The sequence below is a fragment of the Oryza glaberrima genome, chromosome 10 (assembly GCF_000147395.1).
Source record: "Oryza glaberrima chromosome 10, OglaRS2, whole genome shotgun sequence".
NCBI lineage: Eukaryota > Viridiplantae > Streptophyta > Magnoliopsida > Poales > Poaceae > Oryza > Oryza glaberrima.
Genome location: NC_068335.1, coordinates 20003712 through 20029473, shown reverse-complemented (window position 1 = coordinate 20029473; position 25762 = coordinate 20003712). Strand labels below are relative to the sequence as shown.

General features: G+C 47.9%; 5 protein-coding genes across 7 annotated transcripts; 3 read left to right on the top strand and 2 right to left on the bottom strand.

Annotated features, from left to right (window-relative positions):
- On the top strand, nucleotides 1-2974 carry LOC127786380 (probable serine/threonine-protein kinase At1g01540). Of its 2 annotated transcripts, XM_052313776.1 has the most exons (7): nucleotides 7-855; nucleotides 1360-1464; nucleotides 1548-1670; nucleotides 1894-2064; nucleotides 2164-2293; nucleotides 2390-2596; nucleotides 2701-2974. In XM_052313776.1, the coding sequence occupies exons 1-7, from the start codon at nucleotides 35-37 to the stop codon at nucleotides 2761-2763; spliced, it is 1620 nt and encodes a 539-aa protein (XP_052169736.1). In that variant the 5' UTR covers nucleotides 7-34; the 3' UTR covers nucleotides 2764-2974. The 2 variants fall into 2 exon arrangements, with proteins under 2 accessions (XP_052169735.1, XP_052169736.1); XM_052313775.1 differs by having other exon boundaries at nucleotides 1-855; nucleotides 1894-2293.
- A 552-nt stretch (nucleotides 2975-3526) lies between these two features.
- Nucleotides 3527-4559, top strand: LOC127786381 (protein PAM68, chloroplastic-like). The gene has a single exon (XM_052313777.1). The coding sequence runs from the start codon at nucleotides 3767-3769 to the stop codon at nucleotides 4430-4432; it is 666 nt and encodes a 221-aa protein (XP_052169737.1). The 5' UTR covers nucleotides 3527-3766; the 3' UTR covers nucleotides 4433-4559.
- Nucleotides 4560-4644: 85 nt separating this feature from the next.
- LOC127786378 (C-terminal binding protein AN-like) lies at nucleotides 4645-9089 on the bottom strand. Its single transcript, XM_052313774.1, has 7 exons — nucleotides 8432-9089; nucleotides 7557-7725; nucleotides 7291-7421; nucleotides 6044-6838; nucleotides 5855-5902; nucleotides 5363-5479; nucleotides 4645-4896 (listed from the first exon to the last, which is right to left on the bottom strand). Exons 1-7 carry the CDS (start codon nucleotides 9047-9049, stop codon nucleotides 4822-4824), a joined length of 1953 nt encoding a protein of 650 aa, XP_052169734.1. The 5' UTR covers nucleotides 9050-9089; the 3' UTR covers nucleotides 4645-4821.
- A 5507-nt stretch (nucleotides 9090-14596) lies between these two features.
- LOC127753486 (uncharacterized) lies at nucleotides 14597-18291 on the top strand. 2 transcript variants are annotated; one of them, XR_008012569.1, is made up of 4 exons: nucleotides 14597-15053; nucleotides 16087-16187; nucleotides 16536-17545; nucleotides 17664-18291. XR_008012569.1 is itself a non-coding variant. In XM_052278969.1 (3 exons), exons 1-3 carry the CDS (start codon nucleotides 14978-14980, stop codon nucleotides 17928-17930), a joined length of 444 nt encoding a protein of 147 aa, XP_052134929.1. In that variant the 5' UTR covers nucleotides 14597-14977; the 3' UTR covers nucleotides 17931-18291. The 2 variants fall into 2 exon arrangements, 1 of the variants encoding a protein (XP_052134929.1); XM_052278969.1 differs by lacking the exon at nucleotides 16536-17545.
- Nucleotides 18292-20276: 1985 nt separating this feature from the next.
- On the bottom strand, nucleotides 20277-21390 carry LOC127786214 (transcription repressor OFP8-like). The gene has a single exon (XM_052313555.1). It carries the CDS (start codon nucleotides 21272-21274, stop codon nucleotides 20504-20506), a length of 771 nt encoding a protein of 256 aa, XP_052169515.1. The 5' UTR covers nucleotides 21275-21390; the 3' UTR covers nucleotides 20277-20503.
- Between the last annotated feature and the right edge of the window lie 4372 nt (nucleotides 21391-25762).

The following is a 25762-nucleotide window of genomic DNA, read 5'->3' as shown; positions in this document are numbered from 1 at the left end:
TTCCTCTGCATGCGATGCATGCGTAGATCATCAGATGAGCCAACCAAACCGACCACGAGAAGCTTCCACGGCTCCGCCTCCGCGCGCGGCCATGGCGACCCGTGTGAAGCCGCCGCCGCCGCCGCCGTCGCGCCCCGTCGTCGCCAAGAGCCCCCCGCGCCGCCAGCCGCACCCGCCGCCGCCGCCGCCGCCGCCGCTGCCGCGCCACGCGCTCCATCGGCAGCACGAGCGGGAGGGGGAGGCGACGAAGTCCGTGTGGAGCGTGGGGTTCATCAACGCCAGGCTGTCGCAGCGCACCCCCGTGCTCGGCCTCCGCCTCTGGGTCCTCGTCGCCGCCGGCGCCGCGGCGGCCGTCGTCCTCGCGCTCCTCATCGTCGTCTGCCTCTGCCGGCGCTGCCGCCGCCGGAGATGCTCCCGCCTGGCCCCGGCTCCGCCGCACCACGGGAGGAGCAACCGGTCTCTCAAGCAGCAGCAGTCGATGGCGTCGGACAAGGACATCGAGGAGGCCGCCCGCTGGCCCCCGCCGCCGTCGTTCCAGCCGCCGATAGAGGTCATCAAGGCGGAGCAGACGGCGCCCCTGATCATGGTGGAGGCCGCGAGGACGAGCGGCGAGACGGCGACGAGCAGCGGCGGGAGCACGCGCGGGTGGAGCACCGAGAGCGGCGGCAGCGACGCGGCGGAGCCCGAGGCGTCGCGGCGAGGGTGGGGACGGCGGTACACGCGCCGGGAGCTGGAGGAGGCCACGAACAGGTTCGCCGCCGAGAACGTGCTCGGCGAGGGCGGCTACGGCGTGGTCTACAAGGGCATCCTCCGCGACAACACCGCCGTCGCCATTAAGAATCTCCACAACAACAGGTTAAAACTCGACTAGTACTTCTGTTTGGCCGATTCAAATTTCAAAAATGTCGATGGGTTTGAAAACGCGAAGCAAAATATTTCATCCGAGATCGTTCCGATTTGTGTTTTGAATCAGAAGTTTTGGATTGATTTTGATATGCAAAGCTTCCCATGATCTCCCGATCAACCTTGTCTGTTCCTAGTTCCGCTATTAGCTCGCCAGAAAAATCTCTCAATCCTAACGTCCCTGTTGATCAGGAAGAGCATTATTTCCGTTAGTTGAGCGCAACAAACATAGGCAGTTGTTAGATTTGAGATTTGAATTTCGGATGGCGAAAGCAGTAATTGCTTCTCATGGCATCCTGGACCAATGTTTCAAACAGAGTCCCGCTCAATCTTTAGTGGCAGATGGTACTTTTACCAAATTAGGTTGCTCATGTATAAAATTTCACCTTATTACTTAGTAGAAGTAGAATTGAACCAAAAAATCAATTGAATTCCATTTGTTCTGTGCTTAATTAGGGGACAGGCAGAGAAGGATTTCAAGGTGGAGGTCGCGACGATCGGGCGTGTTCGGCACAAGAATCTGGTCAGCTTACTGGGGTATTGCAGCGAGGGAGCTTGCAGGTGCGCATGGTGCAGTTTTAATCCGACGACACATTTCTTCTCTCTGTCCACTGTGAACTGAAAGCAAAGTTGTTGTTGGACAGGTTGCTTGTTTATGAGTATATGGAGAACAGCAATCTTGATAAGTGGTTGCACCATGGTGACGATGAAATCAGTCCACTCACCTGGGATATGAGAATGCATATACTTCTTGGAACAGCCAGAGGGTAAATTTTTGCCTTTTTGTTATCCATACTAACTAGCATAGAGGAAAAACTTGATTTGCAGCCATTAAAACTTCTAAGATTTATCAATGCTAGTTGACACATTTTCAGTATAAAAACCACTGCTGGTTGGTATGATTAGGCAAGCCATTTGCCAGTGGTTTTTCTTGAACAATCCATCTGCCGAGAGTACTGAAATGGTCATGTGAAACTTCTGCCTGTTCAGGTTGGCTTACCTTCACGAAGGCCTGGAGCCCAAGATTGTTCACCGAGACGTCAAATCCAGCAACATTCTTCTCGACCGGCACTGGAACGCCAGAGTATCAGATTTCGGGCTGGCCAAGCTCCTGTGCTCGGAGAGGTCCTACGTTACAACTCGTGTCATGGGAACATTTGGGTCAGTTCCATTTTCCATGTCTTCTCTAAGAGAGAGTACTATACTATTCATTGATCGGCATTCACTTACAAACTCTCCCTTCTCCCCTGTTGCATGCAGGTACGTTGCGCCTGAGTACGCAAGAACTGGGATGCTAAACGAGAGGAGCGACGTCTATAGCTTCGGGGTGCTCATCATGGAGATCATATCAGGCAGAACTCCTGTGGATTACACTAGGCCAGCACCAGAGGTTAGCCGATAGCCACCACTTAACTGACAATGTACTGAACTGAACCCTTTCAAGGCAATGGGGACAGAATTATTCAGGCTTGTGCTCTCTCCACAGGTGAACTTGGTTGAGTGGCTGAAGCGCATGGTCGCCGAGAGGAGGGTGGAGGAGGTGGTGGACCCCAGGCTGCCGGAGACGCCGCCGCCCAAGGTGCTGAAGCGCGCCGTCCTCGCCGCGCTCCGGTGCGTCGACCCCGACGGCGGCCAGAGACCAACCATGGGGCACGTCGTCCATATGCTCGAAGACGACCTCAAATTCAGAGATGTACGTCGTCGTTGTCGCCGACAGCATTAACCTGCAGCTGGTACTCAGTACTGCTACTCTTTAGGTTGCTGCATGCTGACGTTTTTGGTCTCAATCATCTGCAGGAACTGCAGCTTGCGCGGGATCTGTCGCCTCACGCATCCGACAGTTACGAGTACGAGCTGTGAGCTTGGCGGAGGAATGTGTCGTTGCGAGGCAGAGTTTGTATGGGGCTTAGAATTCTCTGGTCGTTGGAGATTACTAGATTTTCGCATTCAGGCTCACAACCAGATGTTCTTGTACAAGTCGATCTCTTATCTTTTACGTTTGTATTAAAACGGCGACGGAAATGGTTAATCGCACACAGAAGGTATACGGCGGTGATGGTTGCCAGCTTCAGCTTCGTTTATGTGATTAACCTAACGGTAAGTACATCGCTGTTTTGCTGCTTTCCGTGCTTCCTAGCTTGTTGGATCTAAACCAGCTGCTGCTGCTAGCCTGCTACAGCACACGAACGATCGCACGGTGCTGTGTCGTACATGTCCATTGCTCTAACCTCTAAGCATCAAGCCTCTTCTGTTAAAATGGTACTTCATTGGGGAGTGGATTCTAATACAAACTGCTGTAAAAAAATTTTGAAAAAAATTAACAACGTAGAATATAGTGACATGTACTTCACTAAAAATCAAATCCAAATTTGACATACACATTGAGAAACAAAAAAAAAAGATAAATTCATATATGAATAATACTTTTTATATCTCAATGTGTAAGTTGAGTTTGGATCTAAAATTTTGTGGATTGGTATATCTATATATATGTTGTAGGATTGTCATGGCCACACCAAAGCAATTTCTTCCTCTGGCATTCTGGGTGATACCAAGCGAGAGATCAGAAGTGCCAGCTAGGAGTGCTTCTACACCACTGACATGAGGGTTCACCCTTGCTGACAGAGTGGAAAGTGTATTCTCGCTACTGTACAGTGGGCCCCGGTGACCATCCGGTTGGGAAAGATATTTCTCGTGTGGCCGGTCCATATCCAAAAGCATATCTAAAGCGCATTCACGCGCCACCACTCGCTCTAGGCGACAAGGCTCTTAAATCACACTGAAACTCTCAAACATCATAGCAGAGTGCGCTCGTCTCGTCGTCTCCGATCGACCAAACCAGCGAAACCACCATCCGCCGGCAATGGCAGCCTTGCTCCACCAGACACCACTCCAGCCACCTCAAACCACCACGAGACCGCACCCATGGACGCACACCTCCACAACCAACCTCTCGCCGCCTCACGTGGCACTCCCCCAGCGACGGCGAGCCCCACTCCGTCGGCTACAAGCCGCCGGCAGCGGCGGCGCCATCGGCTCCTCCGCCGTCACGGACACCGAGAGCACCACCACAGCCAAATCGCCTTCCAAGAAGAAGAGCCGCAAGGAGAAGCAGCGGATGCGGCGGCAGGAGAAGGAGCAGGAGCAGCGGCAGATGGTGCTGGAAGCGCTGGACGTCAAGAGCGGCGGCGAGGTGGACGAGGACGACGACGAGCTGCCGCAGCCGGTGTTCGACCGCATCCTCCGCCGGATCATGTTCATGGTCGGCGTCCCGATGGCGTCCGGCGTCGGGCTGCTCAACCTGTACGGCGCGCTGGAGCGCGGCCGGGGCGTCGCCGTGCCGTCGTGGCTGCCGCTGCTGACCATCCTCGTCGCCTTCGGCACGTCGGCGCTGGGGATCGCCTTCGGGACGCTGTCGGCGAGCTGGGACCCGGAGAAGGAAGGGTCGCTGCTCGGGCTGGAAGAGGCCCGAGCCAACTGGCCCGTGCTGTGGGAGGAAGAAATCGAGAAGGCCAAGAAGAAGAAATGACTGTACATTGATGCTAAATTGCTACTAGTAGAAAGTACAGTAGAGCACTGAAAATATGTGTACCTTGCCAGTTCAGTGTGGTATATACTACATTTCGTAATGAGGGGATTGATTAGTTCTTGGTTAATCCGCAATTGCATGTAGATATGCTATAAATTTTCACAGCAAGTAACACTAGTTGTCTTTGAGATGCTGAATAATGTTATTAAGCAATGAGATACTGAATACTGATACAATAGAGTAGATAGCTAGACAATATTGAATACGCAGTGGCTCTGCGAGGTGCCCCGCGTAAGAATAGCTAAAATTGAAAAATTGAGAGGAAATCAAACCAGAAGACAATACTGAGTCAGTTGTTTTGATTGTCCTAGGCTCCTGGGGTAGATGGATCAATCTAGCCATCTAGTGACACCATCTTCTTCACTCACAGCTGCGAGGATCTCAATATAGACCTCCAATACAACCTACAAAAAAAACAGTTAGGAAGCTAATATTATTAACAGCTCAGTACAGTGCAAGTGGATGATCTCCAGCTAGTCCTAACAACTAACAATGGAAGTGTGGAACTTCTAATAATACTACCTCCGTTTTTTAATAGATGACGCCGTTGACTTTTTCTCACATGTTTGACCATTCGTCTTATTCAAAAAATTTACGTAATTATAATTTATTTTGTTATGGGTTGTTTTATCACTCATAGTACTTTAAGTGTGATTTATATCATATACATTTGCATAAAATTTTTGAATAAGACGAATGGTCAAACATATGAGAAAAAGTCAATAGCGTCATCTATTAAAAAACGGAGGGAGTATACGAGTGGAGCCTCTTCTTTCCATGATATCGCTGGATATTAGTATCATTGATCGGGTGCATCTTAATTCTCAAACCTTGATGTTAAGTACTATAAATGATGATAACAGGGCATACCGAAGGAATTTTGCGGTTGACCAACTTGCAACAATCCAGTAAAGACCCCTCCAGCGTCCAGCTCTCCCAAACATCAAAAGAATAGCTCGCAAATACAAGCTCCATAGTCTTATTAACCTGGTGACATATAAAAGAAAGTTGAACATACAAAATCAGCAATCTAGACAAAACATCATATGTGATTCTGTTCCAAAAACCATTCGAACTTGCTACCATGGAAGCAGGCATGCAATGATAGACAAAAACTATCTGATGATAGTCTTACATGTTATATGTAGCATAGCATGGCATCAAGTAGGCAACTATGAACACTGAACAATCAATGAACCAATTACTACAGCATTAAGATTGATGGCAATACAGATGCCCAGTATCAGTTAACTAACAGTTCTTGCGCAGAAATTCACCTAGTATTATCTTTACTTTTACTACTATAGTATCAAGCTTTCATTATGTCTTCAGTGAATGAGTACAAACTTAAAAGGATGATACCTGCAATAACTTGCCACCAGCAACAAAAGATCGCAAGCCCATAGTATCCTGGAAGTGCAATCCATTATTTAGTAGCTGTATGGTGTAGTTGTAATGTTGTATACAATATGCAAACAAATCTACTTAATAGGTTAAGGAACAACAAAGCAAAAATGAAACAAAAGAATGACAAAGGGGGGAAACGATCACCTTGTTTCTAAAAGTAATTAGAAACTGAGCAGCAGGATCCCTCTTTGTAGCTTTTGACACAACATCAAGATACCACCCACCTCCTGCAACTCTTTCTCTTGCAACATGAAACCCTGAATTATCCCTGGTCCTTAGGGCAACAACGAAGCCATCTTTCAATCTCTCAAGAGGTTTTATACTAAGCCCTTCAGTCAGTTTATTTTCAGAAATTATTTCCATTGGAAATTCGGCAGAAGATCTCAGCTTGGTTTTACAATCCTCAGGGGAAGCAAATCGTGAACTGGAACTTAACACTTGATCCTTGCCACTCGTTACAGTATCATCATCCATACGTGAGGAGTAGTTACTTCCACCTTCTAAAGTTGACAACAATTCGTCCCTTTTCTGTTGTGATTTGCGGCGAGCAGGTCTCTTTTTCCCTTTCTTTCCAGATCGGCTGCGCCTTCCTTCTGATCTGGGCACAACATTTTCTCTGTTTTGAGACTGCCCTGAAGCTTGGGGCTCCTCAGAGTGGGAAATGGCTCTTCTCTTGTCACATTCTAAAGTTAACTGACTTTCATCTGTCTGCTGTCCACCATCGCAAACCTGTTCTTTTGCCTGTTTTGCTAGCTGATCATCCTCACATCCAGCTTCAGTTATTTCTTCATCATCATCAGAAAGAGCATTGTTTGGAACAACACCATCATAGAAAAAGGATTGCAATATTGCGAGTGCCTTTTCTCTGATTTCAATCCACACTTCTTCACTGTAATCTGCACTTCGAGGAAGAATTAATACATTCGGCATCTCACGCACCTGTGAGTGAGCAGTAAAAGTATAATCAATGACATTGATCATTCTCTAGTTTAATCATCATGCTGAACGACAGAATACATCAAGAAAATAGAAGAGTATCAGTTGTTGATCTTTTGGAACAAATAAACAGGATGACTAGTGTTGTATTTTCTGTTCCTCCTTATGAACTCAAAATACTTTCATTAAAAAGCCAAATTTCCATGTCAATACTTCATTTGCATGTTCCTATTTCCATTTATGTTACACAAAGAGCACACATCAAATAGATTGAATTTGAAAATGAACGATGTGCCATGACAAAATGCTACATGGATGAAATCCTCCCTTAGGCGTACTAAAACAAAGGGTACATCATTCTTTAGAATGATGTCGCTTGACCACAGATAGCATTTTGGTTGTTTTAATCTCAAATCCCATTTGACTCAAATTCAATTGTGCCCTGAGTTCCATACCCATGCTTCCATCCATTGTGGACCTTCAGCACCATCCAATGCGCACCCAGCTATAGTGCCATCAATTAAGAGTTGTTTGAGTGCACAGTCATCTATCAGTTGACAGCTACCGGTATTGACTATGAAAGCTCCTGCAAGGCTCAAAACCAGAATGTGATATAGCATGCACAGAGAAAACAGATAAACAGATTCATACTACAGCAAGCATGGTAATACCGAAAAGAAAGGGAAAACATGAAAAGGAAACTGGAAAGGATCTACATTACCAGGTTTTATGTGCTGCAGACGCTCGGCATTGAGTATATGTGTTGTATCATTTGTTAACGCACAGTGAAGTGAAACAAGATCACTTGCTGTCAATAAATCATTGAGAGTATCCATTCTTCTGGCAGCAGAAGGAAATAAAATAGAAGGCCGCTTTGTTTTCCCATTAGCCTTTACCAAATATATTTAACAGTCAGAAATCAACCAGGATAACCTTGTTACAAGGTTGAAATGTGTTCTATGACTAAATTAAGGAACACATGGAAACTTATCCAAGCGAGCAATAAAATTTCTGGTACTAGGCACCAGAAATGAGCATATCTAAGTATATAATAACCGAAATGAATACTTAATAACTCCACCAATCAATGTATTGTGAAAGGAAAGAATTGGGTGTTTTGATTCACAAGTGTTGGAATAGAGATCAGTCAACACTAACAAGCAATGAACAGTATCATGATCTTTCAAATATATCTGTACTTTCTCCTGTTTCTTTGTGTTGAAATTGAAGTTAGTAGAGCCCCAAAAGAGACTGGTTTGGATGAAATTATATTTTCCCGTGAAGCACAATATAATCATAGCCAACAGATGAACAGAGTTGAAGTTCAAGTAGTGCTACATAAGCTACATAACACACTAAATGCCAAAAATCTGATCACCAATAAATGGAACCAACGCAGGAAAACTAGCAAACAGATCATCTACTACTCGCGCAAAGGCCACTTATGAAGTTTTCAAATCACATAAGCCAACAATGCGCGCCATGCACTGACTGTCAAATGCTAGAACCACAGTGCTGACAGGTGACAGCAGTGAACCTGCAAGTCTAGATCGGAAGATTTTGTGGTGAATACTGAATAAGTGGCGGATCAGGTACCTCATGGAGCGGATCGAAGTAGAGCACGCTCATACTGAACGCGAGGCTGCGGGTGGCGAGGCATCGCGCGGCGGCGTTGACCCCGACGATACCAAGCACTAGCCCACGGCAGCGCCGCATTCCGCGGCAGAGCGGCTGGACGGAGCCGAGCCACCCGGCGGGCGGCGCGGAGTAGGAGGAGGCGTGGCGGGACAGCATGTGGGTGCGGCGGAGGAGGCCGAGGAAGAGCGCCATGACGGTGTCGGCTACCTCCTCGGCGCGGTTGGCGTCGACGTGGACCAGGCGGAGCCCGAGCTCCGCGGCCACGGCGGCGTCCGCGGCGCGGTCGGGGGAACCGAGACAGAGGATCAGCTGCCAGGGGCGGAGCCGCCGCTGCGCGGCGCGCGGGAGGAACGCGAGCGAGGTGAGGAGCACGGCGGCGGCGGCCTCGACGCGCCCGGATGAAAGCGCGGAGAGCGGGGCGTGCTCCACCGCCGCCGCCCCCGCGAGCACCTCCTGCTCCATCGACGGGTCCTCCAGGCAGTTGAGCGTCACCACCAGCGGCTCCCCGCCGCCGCCGTCGGCGACGGCGACGGCGGCGGCGGCCGGCGGAGGCGAATGGGCCGGGCCGTGCAGCATCCTGGGCCCACTCGTCTGAAGAGAGGCCCCGGCTCGGGTCGGGATTCGGAGCGGAGTGGCGCGGCGCGGTCGGGGCGTTTTGGTTTTTGATGGGGAACAGTAGTGAGCCGGCCGTGCCCCACGCGGAGCCACTACCACGATTGGTCAAACGGTACGCTTTGCACCGGAGAGCGGACGTGACCGGCCCACCATGGTGCACATACATCTCTTGTGGAAGCGGATCCTTTGACTTGGGTTGCAAAGTCACATGCGTACAGTTCTGTTGTATCCACCGTTCGTTATCATCCGACGATCCAAAATCGTCCTTCCAACTCCTTTCTTCTTCTTTCATTTCCTTGCTCCTGTTTCTGCGTACCTTCATGGCTGGCCGCCATGGCTGTCACTCTTGGGTCTTGGCCAACAAAGCATGCAATTTCTGCCGCTCAAAAGGTGTAGACATGTTGTCACGCCCCGAACTAGTCCCGAGCGGAACTAGCTCGTGACGCTCCAAATTAACCTGTTAATTGATACCAGTCCCAGAAAACAGTGCTGGTATAACAGGAAGACAGAATATCACAGCAACAGAGGTCTCTTTATTATAGAGTAGGGGTACAGTCATGTTGGGCTGCGGACAGATCCCGAGCTCACAACTGCATTACAAAAGGAACGCGGAAGCCAAGACTTGGACCACACATCACAGGCGCGACTTGGGAACTAGGCCGAAACCCTAAAACTCATCGTAGCCGGCTTGCTCCTGAAGGAACTCCTCGTCAGCGGGATCCGCTTCATCTTCTTCAGCAACTGGGGGGGGGAAATTATTTATATGGAGCAAGGGTGAGTACGAGAGTACTCAGCAAGCCATGGGAAATAAGTGTTTAATGCAGGCTTCAAAGAAGGGCTGTTGTTTTTGCAATTGATTTTATTTGAACTCTTTCCTGAAACAACTAAGTGAGTGCTTCTCAAACGACACGGATGAGAAAGTGCGTCTCGTCCGGTCGGAGTTTGTGCAATGTATCAGTCTTTTGAATTGATCAAGATTGGCACCCGGCCAATAGCTTTCAAACGGCCACCCGGGCCTGGCTGGTCCCATCAGCCGCAGATTTTCCAAACATCAAACCCATTTCACAACAGCAAAATTTCACAAGGCAGTAGTCAAACAAAACTACGCTAGGAATCACCTCACATCCGCCCATGACCGTGGGCACGGCTGTTCGGACAGTTTAATAACCTCTGCAGAGGGGGTACACTTTACCCACATGACATTACTAACCCGGATCATCCAGCCCGTGCAGAACGGCCACGACTAGAGACCTTAAGGCTTTCATGACAAGGCATTTCGAAAGCCGACACAGGTTCGCCATATGCCAACGAGAGGGGTCCTAGACCAACACCAGATTAGGTCCCAGACCATACTGTGCCAGGAAGCCCAGGGGTCCTCCCCGACACCACCCCGGGAATCCACATGTCTCTTGGCATCAAGGCTCCCCCGATTAGCTAATTACTCAGCCAGGGGTGTCCCATTCCACCCATGTGGTCGTACTTGTCTTATGTTCGGATGAAATTCCAAGGAAACGGTCCTTAATTGCAAGAGCGGGAAACCGTACTCCCGGTACGTCCCCCGGTCCGCGGTTTTGGAAATTCATTTAGTTCGCAAGCACCGACCCAGGTGTCGGGTTTTCCGAGTCTTTTGTAAAAACCCAAGTTTTACCCAAGAACTTACCCAGATTTTAAGTTTGAAGGCGACCGTCGATACTCGCACAGAGTGCACGAATATCGAGGCGCAACTAGGTGGTTACAAGGGAACATGGTATAACAATTAACAGTGGAAGGATCAGATGCAACAAGTTGGGTAGGCCCACCGGTCTGCCTTGCAGACGGGGCAAACAGATCAAGTGCAATCCTATCAATGCATAATATTTTGCAAGCAAATTAATTAAGTTCAAATATAGGCTCAAGATGTTCAAAGGTGGCTTGCCTTGCTCGAGATCTTGAGCTTGATCCTCGAAATCCTCGCACTGCGGGTCTTCGGGCTCCGAAACTACACGCGAAACGGGACAACTCAACAAACGGCGAAAATAAAGCCCTATTATTGACCTCTAAGCGTGCCATTAGATAGATCTCGAGATTTGAGGAATTTTGGAAGTTGAACGGAGTCAAACGGACTTACGGTTGGGAAGATATTGAATTTCTAAGATTATTGGATTTTTGTCTAAAGGAAAAGGATTTATTTAAACCCTTTTTGAAAAAGAAAAGAAAAGAAAAAGAAAGAGGGAGGGAAATTAGACTTCCCTCGGGCGGCTAGGGCGCGGCCCGAGAGAAAGGGGCGGCTCGGCCGAGCTTAATGGACCGGCCGGCCCAAGAGGGCGGCCCAAGGCGCGCGCGGGCGGGGAGGGGAGAGAGAGAGCCGGTGGGCCGGGTCCATCCTCGCGTGGTCCCGAGTGGGACCCGCTTGTCGGCGGCTCGGCTCACCGTGAGCGAGGTGCACGCGGGCGTGCTAGGGTTTGGGGAGGGGGGCGCGGCGCATGCGCGCGGTTCGCGGAGGACGCGGTGCGGCGGGCCCACGCGCAGCCTCACGGCTCGCGGTGGACCGCGCGCGCGAGGGGGCGGAGGGAAGCGGCGGACCGGGGTCTGCTTGACCCGGTCGCGGCCGAGGTGGCGCCGACGTGGCGCCTACGTGGCTGCCACGCGGGCCGGCGGGAGGTAGACGACGACGACGGCCGAAACGGACGGCGGGCGGCGGCGGCGAGCGGCGGAGCGAACCACGGCGATACAGGCGAAAACGAGCACACCGGGAGGTTTCACGGGACGAGAGGAGACGAGCCAACGGCTCGGATTCGCCGGGGGATGCTCGACGGCGGCGGATTGCGGCGGCGGCAACCGGCGGCAGGAGAAGGGGGAAACGGCGATGAGGTCACGAGGGGTCGATTCCCGGCGGTGAGAGCATTTACGCGGCTACGGGAATCCGTTGCTAGCGTCGGATTGGGCGGAGCTACGCCGAGCGAGGCCGGCGACGAGCGGCGCTTCCGAGCTCGGGCGGCGACGGCGGCGAGCACACGGCGGGCGGCGGCAACGGTCGGGGCGGCGCCAGCTAGCTACGGGGAGGCTACTTGTGCTACTACCCGAGTCTAAGGGGAGGAGATGGAACGAGGAGGGAGAACGGAGGGCGACACTACCGTGCGGGGAAGGGCGCGGTGACGAGAGGCCGACGGCACGGGAGCGATCTCTCCGGCCTCGGGCCGGGGAAGAGGAAGAAGAGGGCGCGCCCGGAGTCCCCTTCCGCGTCCTTGCTCGTGCCGGCTCCTCCGGCACACGCGTCGGCGGCGGTCGGCGAGAGGGACGGCAATGGCGCGGGCGGCAGGCGCGGCAGGCGCGGCAGAGGCTGACGGCGGCGGCGACCAGGCGGTCGGCCACCACGGCGCGCGCGCGCGGGAAGCAACGGCACACGGCGACGATTTGGCGGCGTCGGCGGGAATGGCAGCGGGGCAGGAGGGAGGGCTCGGCGCGGCTCCCGCGCTCGCGCGAGCAGCGCTCGGGCAGAGCGGGGGAGAGGGAGAGAGAGAGAGAGAGAGCGAGCCGGGGAGGGAGGGGGAGATGGGCCGAGAGGGATTCGGCCCATCGAACCCTAGGGAGGCAAAATAGACTTTTGCGGAGGGATTTGATTTGGGAAGGATTTGGATTCGGGATTGAACTCGACGATGGATCGGGGATTTGAGACCTGAGATGGCACGGGCACTAGACAACAAGCAAAGAAACGGATTTCGCAAATAGGATTTTTAAGAGCTAGTTTTCCCGCTAGGCGCCAAGACGGAACGGGCGCTACACATGTTGTTGAAAATTTTATTTTAAGGCTACAGCTTCTGTCTTAGTCAGATTGCTGTCGCAACAAGAAAAATGGCATCCGATTATTGTTGAAGCTTCTCCCTTTGCACGATCTTACCCAGAGTCCAAGACCACCGAATTTGAACATCAGCTTCTCCAGTATGGGCATTTATTGCATTTGATGGACTCTCATCAGTACTTAACGAGCTGATATTTCGAGGATGCCCTTGGTATCGTCTCCTCATGTCATCAGCAAGCTCTATTAGCGCGAATGGTTGTCGTTCCGTGGATGACAGGATGAGACAGATCATCTCTGTTCACGCAGTCACACCTGCAGCGAACCCCTTTCCGTTTTTTGCATAAGTAATGATGCGATTGAAGTTTCTTGCAATCCGACGACGGCAGGCGGCCATGAAGCTGTGCAACGAAGGGAGCAACCGAGTAAGGAATAGAGGAAGAAGAAAGGAATTAGGAGAATGAGTTTAAACCGCCGGATGATAATGGACGGCGGATAGGATGTAACTGCACGCTCGTAACTTTGCTACGCAAACTCAGAGGATCCGCGTCCATCTCATGTGGGTGGGGTCTATCTATATTGATCGATAAATTACATTATACTAGTAATTATAATAAGTTTTATAAATCTACAACGTAAATTGCATGTAACTTTTGAAAATTTCGTCGTAAAATGCTATTCCATGAAGTGAAAATCGGGGATCAAATCTCCTCACTCATATGTGTGCTGTGATTTTTTTATTTCCTAGTATGTATGGATCTTGAAGTAAATCTAATGGTTCAAAATTATTTAAAAGTTACTCCATCTGTTTCATAATTTAAGTCATTCTAACATTTCTCACACATTCATATTGATGATAAATCTAGACATATGAATATGGGAAATGTTAGAATAACTTACATTGTGAAACGGAGGAAGTATGTATAAGTCAAATTGTAGTTAATGTAAGTTATAATATAATTACACTATAATTATTTGTATTTATATGTGACAAATCTTTAGAAAAATATTATCAACAAATAAATAGCAAAACTATTTCTTCAAGCACGCATGCAGCCAAGCGATAATCCCGTGACCCACATACTCATTATTCCCGTCCACATGGTTTCATCTCGCCAGTGTACCGGCTCCTATGATACTTGCTCTAATGTTTACTCCCTTCGTTCTATAAGAGCAAGTATAATAGACAATTTAAGCCAGTGATAATGCATGCATGAAGAAAGAATGATGAGTTGGAAGAGAAATATATAAGCGCGGGCGATTAATTTGCCATTGGATCCAAGCACACTCCTAGGTAAGATAGGGAGATAGGGCAACATCGACCGATAGAAACATGGTTTGTAGGGTCTACGTGAGAGCATTTGTGTGAAAGTTAAATTTTTTAAAAAATGTATCAATCAATTGGAGTTCGTGCGAATAGTCTGATGCTATACATATGGACATATGGTCTTTTGGTCACCTCCACTGCTGACTAGACATTTTTAATCGTCAGCGGCTATCTACACCATTAAACCTGCTTCGAAACAAATCTAATGTATAATGTGAGTTCAAATTCGTATTTCTAGAATGTGTCATATTTCATATTAGATTTGTCTTTTATAGGACGGAGAGAGTACTTGATTTGACTGATTTCGTTTGTTTCGAGATATAAGCCAGTACAAGTTTGAGATCAAATAAATTTAAGCACATATTTAAGTAGCGGTTTATATGTGAAGGGATGGCGACCATAAACCTCAAACACTGTTAGCCATCCATCTGCACGATACTACCCAGCCAGACTCCAGCCGCCGCTTCCAGACGCGTCGGCCCCAAGAGACGAGGAACGAGTCTTTCTTCTTCCCCGGCACCGTCGCGGCAGTCCGTTGCTGCCGCTGGCCGCCGCTGTGCGCGTGTCCTCAAGGCTGCCGCTTCCGATCTTGGAGAAGCATGGGCGGGCGACCTCATCTCGGTTTTGGAGAAGCCGGCGTCATCAGGAGTAGTACAGCACTCGGAAACCTCTCCGTGTCTCTGAGAATTACAACCAAGATGAAGACGGGCCCCCATGGGGATGCTGGTTTCGGAGAAGGTGTGGTAGGCGCAAGCGCAAGCACCCGCGAAATCGAAGACGGGGCTCCATGGGGATGCTGGGTCTGGCGAGGATCATGTCGATGAAACGCCGGCGGCGGCGGCGGCGGCGGCGAATCCAGGCCGGTATGCCTCTTTTTCAGCTTGCTCTCTGTTTTAAATTCTTGTTCTATAATAATCAGATCCATTGACCTAGATAGCTAATCATCAAGTTAAAGGGCATCGTCATCGATCTGTGCACAGAAAGCTCAAATTTTTATCGCCCTCTTTTCCATCAGCTTGTAATCTGTTTACGGTGTAATAAGAAAATATGCATATTTTCGGAATCGCTAGATTTCTATCGCATGATTCTCGGGGGGCCAAAATAATGCGAATGAAGCCAGTAGAATTAGGGTTCTGGATTTGGGGAGGAATTAGGGAGAAATTAGTGGTCCGAGAGGTCGATGGGCCGGCGGTGGCAGCAGCGATTAGCAGTCGAGCCAGTAGGGCTAGTCGGCTAGAGGTTATGGATCTGGGGAGGAATTACTGAGAAATTGGTGGTCGTGGAGGTCGATGATGTGGCGGTGGCAGCGACGATCAACATTTGAGCCAGTAGGGTTAGGGTTCTGGATTTGGGGAGGAATTGATGGTCGGGAGGTTGATGGGCCGATGGTGGCAGTGGTGATCGGGACAGGGAGGTGGCGGATCACTCCCTCCATGCAGAGGAGGATGGATGGTTGATAGAGGGTTTAGGCTTTGAAAATGTTAGCTCCAGTGGCGGTCATGTGTGGCGGCACCAGCATTGCCGAATCTGAGCTGGGTGTTGTGGCAGCAGGTGCGAATATAGAAGCCCGTGAAAGGGGAAGAGAGGATGTGCGGTGGCGGAGGAGGAAGGAGCTGCGATAGGTTGGGTTGAGTGAGCTACGACTGGTGCTCTTGGGGTTGGTGCATTTTATATGAGAGTGCAAACCAATCTGGACCAGTAAAATCAAATGGTTATGTATGTCTGTGTGATTTTGCTTCCTTATGTTATATAGCAAGTCCAGTGTTAAGACACGAACATGTCCGGTTCGGCCAAACAATCTGGACACCCCCCCCCCCTCTCTCTCTTCTCCACCATTTTGTTTTCTGTAAGCAGACCAGATTTGTTCCCTATCACCATCAGCTTGCTGTGCTGTAGATGGATCGAGTGCTTTAGACATGGGAAGAAAGGATTCACGCAGCAGGTCTGGAAGTGCCAAGAGGAGGGGACCACATCTCACACTGGACAGGCTCCCGCAGGTACATAACATAATGCCGAGAGGCGATCTAGTTCAGATTTTAGCAAAACATTCTGGAGAGCACAAAAGATTCAGCAGTGCCAGTGCATGGACCTGAAACAAAATTATGATATGTATACATTCAGGCATTGTTTCAGCTCTTCTGAATAAGGGCATAGCTGCTTCAGCAAATAAGTAAACAAATAATGCTATGAGATTAATAGAATAGGAATGCTATAGCAATATTAACTTTATGACATGCCTTTCTATCTGTTGCTTTTCTCTTGTAAGCATTATCACTTTGTCCAACTCAACTTCGTCCTCTTGCCATCCTGTTGTTGAAGTTGTCTGTAATGTATCTCTTGCTTAGGATGTGTTGCATCAGATAATTGCTCTCCTGCCAATGCAAGATGCTGCACGTGCTGCCTGTGCCTCACGAGAACTTTTACAGTCCTGTAGACATTATCCTGAGCTCAAATTCAGTGCCAAAACACTAGCCATGGATGGACAACACAATTGTATACAAGGTCAAATGGATTCATATATCAAGAGGATTGATATTGCTCTGCAAAACTGCACTGGTGGTTGGGTGAAGAGGTTTAGGTTTGAACTACAATTTTTTCATGAGTTGTCTGCCCATCATATCAACCATTGGCTTGATGCAGCTATCCCTGGGATCGAGGAACTCACCCTAGAGTTGCCCCGGGATGATAAAATGAAATATAAATTCCCATGTAAACTCTTGTTTGAAAAGGGATGCTCAATTCAGTCTCTGTGTCTCTATTCCTGCGCTTTTCACCCTGATCAAGGAGCTTGTTCCTTCAGAAACTTGAAGAGAGTGTACTTTAGCTTGGTGCATATCACCACAGAAGAACTATGGATCTTTCTTTATAATTCTCTTAGTCTAGAGCATCTGGAACTTGGGTTTTGCCATGAGATAGCTTGCCTTAAAATACCTTGCACACTGCAGCTGCTTAATTTCTTGCGGGTCAGACGATGCAACATGCTGCAGATAATAGTGAGTGATGCTCCAAATCTCTCCACCTTTCACTATGAAGGGCCCCTAATACAGTTGTCACTTGGAGATTCACTGCAACTGAAGCATGTAAACATATCAATCTACCCTTGGTTTAATTTGTTTGAATATGCTCGCAAGCAGCTTCCAACAGTTGCCCGAACGTTGAAACTCTGTTCCTGATGTCTGCGAATGAGGCTGGTATTTTCTATCCACTCATATTTCAGCCGCATGGAAGATTCCTGCACCTCAAGTATCTGGAGCTTGTGATTGTTGGACCAAGGAATTATGGCTTTGGCTATCAGTACACTTATCTGGTTACTTTCCTCAAAGCTTCTCCTGTGTTGGAAACTTTTATCTTGCACGTATGACATTTTATCTCTCAAAGCAAAATTTTGTCTTCTTTCATCCTTCAGCTGTTTCCCTTGTCATTTTATCATTAAGAATGAATGATATCTTTTTCCTTTCATTTTTACTGTGCAGGTGGAGGAGTCTGCTAAAGAGCCCTATCCATTGGTTATTAATCCTAAATACCTAAAAAATCATTTGCTACCGGAACATTGCCACCAGAGCATCAAGCATGTGACAGTAACCGGTTTTTGCCACACGCAGGAACTAGTGGAGCTGATATTTTATATCCTTGAGAACGCAACTTCGCTTCAGTGCCTTACACTGGACAACCGAATTCGTGGTTTTGAGGACTTGGTGGCATGCATCACACAAGACGCTGGAACCCGTGATTATCAATAGTGCTGGAAAAATTTTGGTGCTAAAGAGAGAATTCTACATTTTTTTAGGAGAGAATCTTATCCAAAGTCATACTGGGATGCTTACTGTTCTTATGTTGCTATCAGAAAGTACATCATTGGAAGGGTTCCCTCATCCGTGGAACTGAAGATACCAGTTGTGCCTCCTGATGAAATTATATCCCGTCTTTCAAAGGTAGAAAGTGAGCTGCTGAAAAGTCCTTAGCAAATAATAGTAATGACAAAGGATATGATATCTTTTCTGAAAAGTTTGCAACCTTCAATCATGCATGGTAGATGTTAGATGAACAGACCCTATTTGTAATAATATTGTTCATAAGTTATGTCAAAATAACTTTCAGATACTCTGTTGTATGCAATCTGCAAATCATCAGTCAATGGCATGGCCATAGGTCGACTTTCCAGTTACCTGAAAATGTTCTAGCCCTAGATAGATTTTGAGCCATTTGTTCGGGATTTCGGATTTGTTTCATTGCTTGTTGAGGTTGTTCGGCCCTCCTGTCCTTTCTCCTTTGTCAATACTGCGTTCGTGGGAGGTGAAAAGGGAGTTTGTTTGTTTCGTTTTCCGCGCACACGCTTTCTGAACTGCTAAACGGTGTGTTTTTTTACAAAAAAATTTCTATATAAAATTTGCTTTAAAAAATTATATTAATCCATTTTTAAAGTTTAAAATAGTGAATAATTAATCAAATATATGCTAATAACTCATCTCGTTTTACGTATCTTCTCAATCTTCTCTTTTCCTCTCCTCTCAAACTCATAGCATACCCAACAATCTCGTGGAATAGTTCCCGATCAACTAAAATCCTGACCCCTTTCTCAAGACCCTTCGCTCTCTATAAAGTACTCCCTAAGATGAATTTTATGGACGAATCAAGTCCAAATTCGGCTGTGCTCACTCCCAATCTTCCCAGGATTGCTAATTAGTGTATATGCGCGAGATTAGTAAGTAGCGCGTACGCTGCAATGCATGCATCGGCCCTACCCCTGCAAACACATACTCCCTCCGTCCCAAAAAAAAAGCTAATCTAGCCAAGAATGAAACACTCCATCTTTATCTAGGTTAGTCTTTTTTTAACGGTGGAGTACATGCCTGCACTGATCCCATACCTGCACATGCATTATACACCATGCATGACTGCATGTGTTTCACCTGCATATAATCTTTTATTCCTTTAGTTTTTAATATTTTCATGATAATTGATTTGGGATATATTAGTAGTTATCAAAGTTTCTATTAGACGATATTTTCAATAGATTTTTTATATAATTTAAATTTAAAACTTTCAACTCAAATTTTAAAAACTTTCAAGTCAAAGTTTAAAACGTTCAAGTAAAATTTGAAAAACTTTCAGCCTAAAATTTGAAAAGTTTCAACTCAAATTTAAATATTTCAATTCAAAATTTAAAATCTTTCAGCTACCAATTTAAAATTTTAACTAACATATATATATATATATATATATATATATATATATATATTAAAAAATAATGGTAAGCATTGTTATTAACGCTAATCATTCTTCTTCCAACAAACGGACGAGGATTTTTTACCATAATATCACGCGGGTCCGCTCCGCACGTTAGTACGAATGCTCGCGACAATTCCAGCTCGAAGGGCCATGTCAAAGCGGCGAATGGGCCGAGACACTGGGCTCTCTCGGCTGAAGCCTGGCTGCAGGCTGCAGCTGCTGGTGATTTGGACTGGGTCTCGTTTTGATACTATTCGGCCTGAAGAGGCCATGTTAACCGTAGCAAGACCAGCCTGCACAGAGGCTGGCAAGCACAGAACGGATTACGCCTTGCTTTGGGAGCCCATGATCCCCGCAGGCCGGTCAATCCCGTGAAAAGGCCGGGATTTCTGTACGGATTGGGGCGATTCGTACACCGGTGTTCGATTCTCCGGAATAGCCGAAAAAGTCATTACGACTAGCCGATCCGCCTAATTAACCTGCCCCGGATCGTACGAGCGCGGCGTTCGGCCGGCGTCGGCTCGACCCGTCCATGTCGACCATGTCCCCTTCGCCATCGCCGTGTCGCACCCCAGCGTGCGTGTGCGTGTGCGTACGCGCCGCGGCTCCACCGACGGATTGCTTCGCTTCACCAAGCGAGACGGCCGTGCAGCCGTGCAGAGTGCAGCGCAGCCGCTTGCCACTATGCGCGACAAAAGCTAACGCTATCATTTCTCGCCCCGGCCGCAAGCTATCTAGGTAAACCACTAGTACTACCGACGAGCCGTCATCAAGACTCGCGGAAATCACGGGCGCCACCTTTACTCCTCCCGTTTCGATTGGCCAATGCAAACGGCTAAAAGGCCATGGAATTGTTGCTACAATCAAAGCTATCTGATTTTTCTATCAGAAATAAAAATCCGGGAAAACACATCTTTTTCGAAACGAAGGCTTTTGGAGTTTGCAAAAACCACTCAGCTGTTCTGTACACACGCCTACGAAAATACGAACTGAAATCGACGAAAGAAATGCATCGAGAAGCTAACGGAACCGGTGCTGAATTTTCTCAACGGCTACGATGACGAAAAACTTGAGCGTTTGTTAATTAGGCGGCGTTCCACGAGTCGTCGTCATCATCGTCGGCGGCGGCGTAGGAGGCCGGGAGCTTCTTCTTCGTCGGCCTGCGGTGGCGGGAGGAGACGAGGAAGTCCGGCGTGCGCTCGTAGCCGGCGAAGACCTCCTCCCAGATCTCGGCGAAGGCGCGGAGGATGACGTGGTGGTGGTGCGGCGAGTTGAGGGAGAGGAAGCGGTGGAGGAGCTCCCGGAGCTCGGCGCCGCCCACGATCTCCTTCTCCACGATCATCTGCAGCATGGATCGCCGGAAGTCGAAGAGCGGGTCGGCCGACTCCTTCACCACCGCCACGCTCTCCTCCACCCTCCCCGACCCGCCGCCGCCTCCGTCGCTCACCGTCCGCCTGTGCCGCCTCCCGCCGCCGCGGCCTTCTGCCACCGCGCCTTGCAGTGACCGGACGCTCCGCTCCAGCTCGCCGAGCTGCCGCAGGAGCGCGGCCACGCTCGGCGTGCTACCCACGCTCGTGTCGGCGTCGGTGTCGACGTAGTCGTAGTCGTAGGAGGGAGAGAACGAGGACGACCCCGCCGCCGCCGTCGTCTTGTTCCCGGCGCTCCCCGTGGTCGTGGTAGTGGTAGTGCTCGACGTGTTCGGCGGCGGCGTGGCCATGGGCGACTGCTTGTCGGAGCCGTCGGAGACGGAGACGGCCTTGGAGCCGCCGCAGCCGCCGCACATGAAGCCGCGGGCCTTCTTCTTGATGCGTATCCCGGCGCCGGCGCCGCCGCGCCGCAGTGTCATCACCTTCATGGACGAAACCTTGAGAAGATTGGAACTTGACGTGCTCACGTCGTACGTGTTGGTGTGGGAAGCCGGCGATGGACCAGAGGTGGTGAATGTACTGGAGCGAATTGAAGAGAAAAGTTAGGAAGCCTCAGGTTTTAAAAAGAGCCAGCCCTGTGGTTCGTTGCTTCTTCCCCTGTAAAAGTGCAAAAGTCAAACGGCTATTTTTTTTTTAGATAATGGAACGTTTTTATGAAAACTGAGCCATAAGGTTATCTACATCAAATGTCATTTTAGTTTATATCACAAGTTGATTGGAGCATCCAGTTAATTGGAGGCTTGGAGCTAGTTTTGTTATTAGGCAACACTGTAATATGTTGAAATTTCTCGTTTGTGTCTTCCTTGAATTTGCTCGGAATTCGTAAGTTTGCTCCGTACTCATTTGAAATAGAAAAGCTCATGTTCAACGTAAGATCACTGTAGGAAATGTTGTTCATAATTTTTTTGCCGAAAAAAAAAAATCTTTTGAACTAACATGTTGTTCAGAAATTTAGAGATTTTGCTTTTATACACAGTGGCGGCTCCAGAATTTTTTCTTGGGTGGTCTTATTCCACGTTCCAAAATTTTAAAACATCAAAAACTCAACGTACATATGCACAAATTGCTTAAATACCTTCCTAAAACTAGCATTTTAATTTAAAAATTACAAAATACAACATAAATAGTTTAATAAGTACGTCAAATGGAGAAGCTGAAAAATAATAGTACTAGCCAAATGGTTATAGAAAACCTATAGTTTACCTTTGAGACAGTCCTACAAACACAACCCGTTTTTAATTCGATCCATGCAGCGGGGGCCTACCAACATGATGGCAGATACCCTGTTTTAAAAAAACAACATGTTTGGACGCACTATGTAAGTAGGCTGGAGTAGTTTTTGTCCATAGCATCTGTTGTTGATACATTACCATCGGTCTAGGTAGGGTGTCATTAGGCCCTTAATTTGACAGGTTTCCATTAATCAGAACGAATACTTCATTAAATATGCATTTCTGTTAACGTTGCATGAACAGATATCCCTAAATATGCGGCAGATAATGCTACTACGTTGGATTTTTATTCATCTTCCATCATCTCCTAATAATTGTCGATCACCATCACATTTGCACCGATTAATAATAACTCAGCAAAAAGAACTATATTCAATTTATATGGGTCTACTAGTACTTGTATATACAAATCAACTTAATTGTTATATCCGAATAAACGATTTTATAATTTGGACGACAGGACGAGAGCTATATCCAAGCTAATTAATCAATGCATGGAAGCAAGCATTTAGCCAAGTGTGTACATATTTTTATGCCAGTGGGTAATAAAGGGAGCTACTACAATGATCATGCCGTCGACCACCATGCATGTAGCCAATCAATTGAGCATGAAGCTGGCCCAAAAACCACAATAATCTAACCAAAAGACGGAAGCTTTTGCTGCCACAATGATTACAAATGTCACCTAAAAGAGCTCATAAACATATTTACATATGGTTTGGGCGGCCGGTTTTGCTCAGCCTCTACGTATCCGCATGCCGGGTGGTGGCACGTCCGCTCTCATGGCCACCACATCACTGAAGCTGCGTGCTATGCTTGTGTGCGTGCCCGCGATATGCCTCCATCTGGACGTCCGCGCGTACGTGATGATTGGCGAGACGAGACCCGGGCGTACGGCCGCCGGCCGGCAGACACGCACCATCATACGGTCCGCGGGCGCGCGAGACGTCTTCTTTTTCGATCTCTGCTGCTGCCATTTGGCCGGCGCGCGAGAGCGGAAAAAAAACGGCAGGACGACGCGGCAGAGCATGCACGGCGGGATCGCGAATTCGCGAGAGGTTGGGGAGGCATGTGCCGCGGGGAGGCCTTTCCGGCTTTCCGCGTGCGTAGGGGCGGCGCCTTTTTGTCGCGCCGGCAACCGCACTCTGGCCGTACTCGATCGAGTTCGGAGAAACGGAAGGATGGCTGATTCGACGGAGCAGACGTGCACGGTGCATTGGTTACTGGCGAAAGAAAAGGGAGGGAGGGTTGGTTGGGAGGTGGGAAACCCAGGCGCACGGTCGCTCTGCCTGACTCCCGGTTGGCACCGGCCCATTATGTTAAGCGAAGTGGAAGGAAGATGGAACAGCTGAACGAGGCCCAGATAGCAGGTGTACGGAGGCACTTGTAATATCAAATGGGCCACATTTCAAGGAGTAGTGAAGTGGGCCATGATGGCTTCTACGATGTTCGAGGCTTTGGGCCCCTTATGCGTTTCCAACGGACCGCGGAAACATGCACTTCCAGAGCTCGACAGTCCACAACCTTAATCGTAGCCGCTTACTGTACATGTTTTCTTCGGTTACTGTCCCGTCCTGTTGTTGTCTGTGTATAACATATAAATTTTAGAGTAAAAAAAAAGCATTAGCAATCTTTGTCTTCGTGGGTTTTGATGGATTTATAAACTAGCTTGAAATATGCATATTTAGATCTTTAAATTGATCAAATATATTATTGTCGATTCAAATTCGACGTGGCATACCACATGAAAGCTAACATGGTATTACCACCAATCTTTACAGCGCGGATGCCCTAACCCGGACATGTCTTTTGCCTCAAACCCTCAATGCTGCTCCCCACCACCCTAGCCCACAGCTTTACGATCCATGCACTATTGTCATGCCGTCGAGAATGGGGGTGAGAGCTAATGAGTAGGGTCGAACCCGATGGTAACGGTGGGGGGATATGGAGCGCCGTGGACATCGGGTGCTTGATGGTGGCTCCTTAGCGTGAGCGCATGGTAGTGGACATGGCAAGCTCGACAACGGCAACTCGAGCTTCAAAAGAAAATGAATACAATAGGCAGAAGGGAAAAAAGAGAATGAGAGGAAGAAAAAAAAGTGAGTGGGCCACATCTGTCACTCGGTATTGAATTGGTAGTGATGCCATGTAAGCATCCGAATATTCGTATGGCAATGCCATTTTTTTTTATCAGCGATGGTACATTTAGCATGTTTAGGGCTTTAAAGATATACTTCTAAAGTTTATGGACTCGAATAAAAACCACGTGAAAGTTTAAGGATCTTAAGTGTATTTTACTCAAAATTTTAGAGGGTTTAAGAAATGAAAGGCTCCCATCGGTTGCCATTTTAACTAAAATGGCTTATTTGGCTTATTAGAAAATTAAAATTAATTTATAAGTAAAACTTTTGTAGATTTGTTCGTAGCGACTTAAAAGCCAAAATTAACAAAAATTACGTTAAAAACATTTCAAAATCAACTTCAAAATTAAGTTCAAAAATTCAAATTTTGGCTTATTCTTTGGCTGTTTAGGCCAAACGATGGGGCTGAAAGTAGCCGATCGACGAGAGGAGCATAAGCTCGTTCACCCAATTAATCTCTAGTAGATTCCCGAATTGTGTTGATCCCACTGTCACATTTTGAGGTTCTGATTGCTCCACTTTTACCTCCAAAGGATTTTGGAGCACACATTGCTGTACCGGTCTCTATCTTGCACGAACAAACGTAGAAGAAAATTAGAAGAGAATTGCTGTCCCCATCTCGTCAATGCTCTCATTCCCTCCCAAAACCTAAGTATAGTACGCGGTGGCATTCTTTAATTCTCCATCAAGACAATCACTTGGAGATGTTCACCGACTGAATGTCTGGATGCGAGAGTGTGAGCAGCTCGCGTACTACTTAAGCAACTATTAGCAAACTTCATTTGCATCTTTCAGATGGTGACTGGTTCATGTTTGTGATGAAGTGGCGGCCAGAAATGTGAAGATCTCTGCTCATTTTTCTGCCGCCTTAGCTTGTTTCTCAGTGAAGCTTCACTGGCTGGCTGGCTAGCAATTTAGCATGACGAAATTTCTGGAAAGTTTAGTGAAACATTGGGGAAAAGTTGAGCACATCTCGAAGGTGATGAATGATGTAAATGTAAAGGCCACAGTGCAATTCTAAAGGCAGATATGTGTGCACGGTTGATAAACGCGAATCTTAGGACAATTCCAGAAAGTTAGATGAAATTTGTCCCGTACTGGAAACGTCTTTGTCGCTCAATATCGCCTGGTGGATATGCGCAGTCTCTTCACAGCGAACGACCTAATTAGTTGATTTTTCCTCTTCACTGTCATGTATGCAGAACAGAATTAATTTCGAATGTTTGACAAGGTTAGTAGATGATTTGGGCTTTGGAGAGTGGAGACTACATGGTGGTATGCTGCCTAAGATATTCAGAATCCTTTTTCTGTGTGTTGACTATGCTATTCTAGAAATCAAGACATTAAGACTTCTGTGTGTTGAACTATATCTAACTGATATCTGTAGTTGCACTTAAAAGTTGTACACCTTAAAAAAACAAAAATAGATAAGCTGCTAACACATTTTGGTTTGGGAGTTGGGGGTGTTTATGAACACGAGATACAATTTGAATTTTGAAATTTAATTTTAGAGTAAATTTTAAGGAATTTTTTTTATCATAGG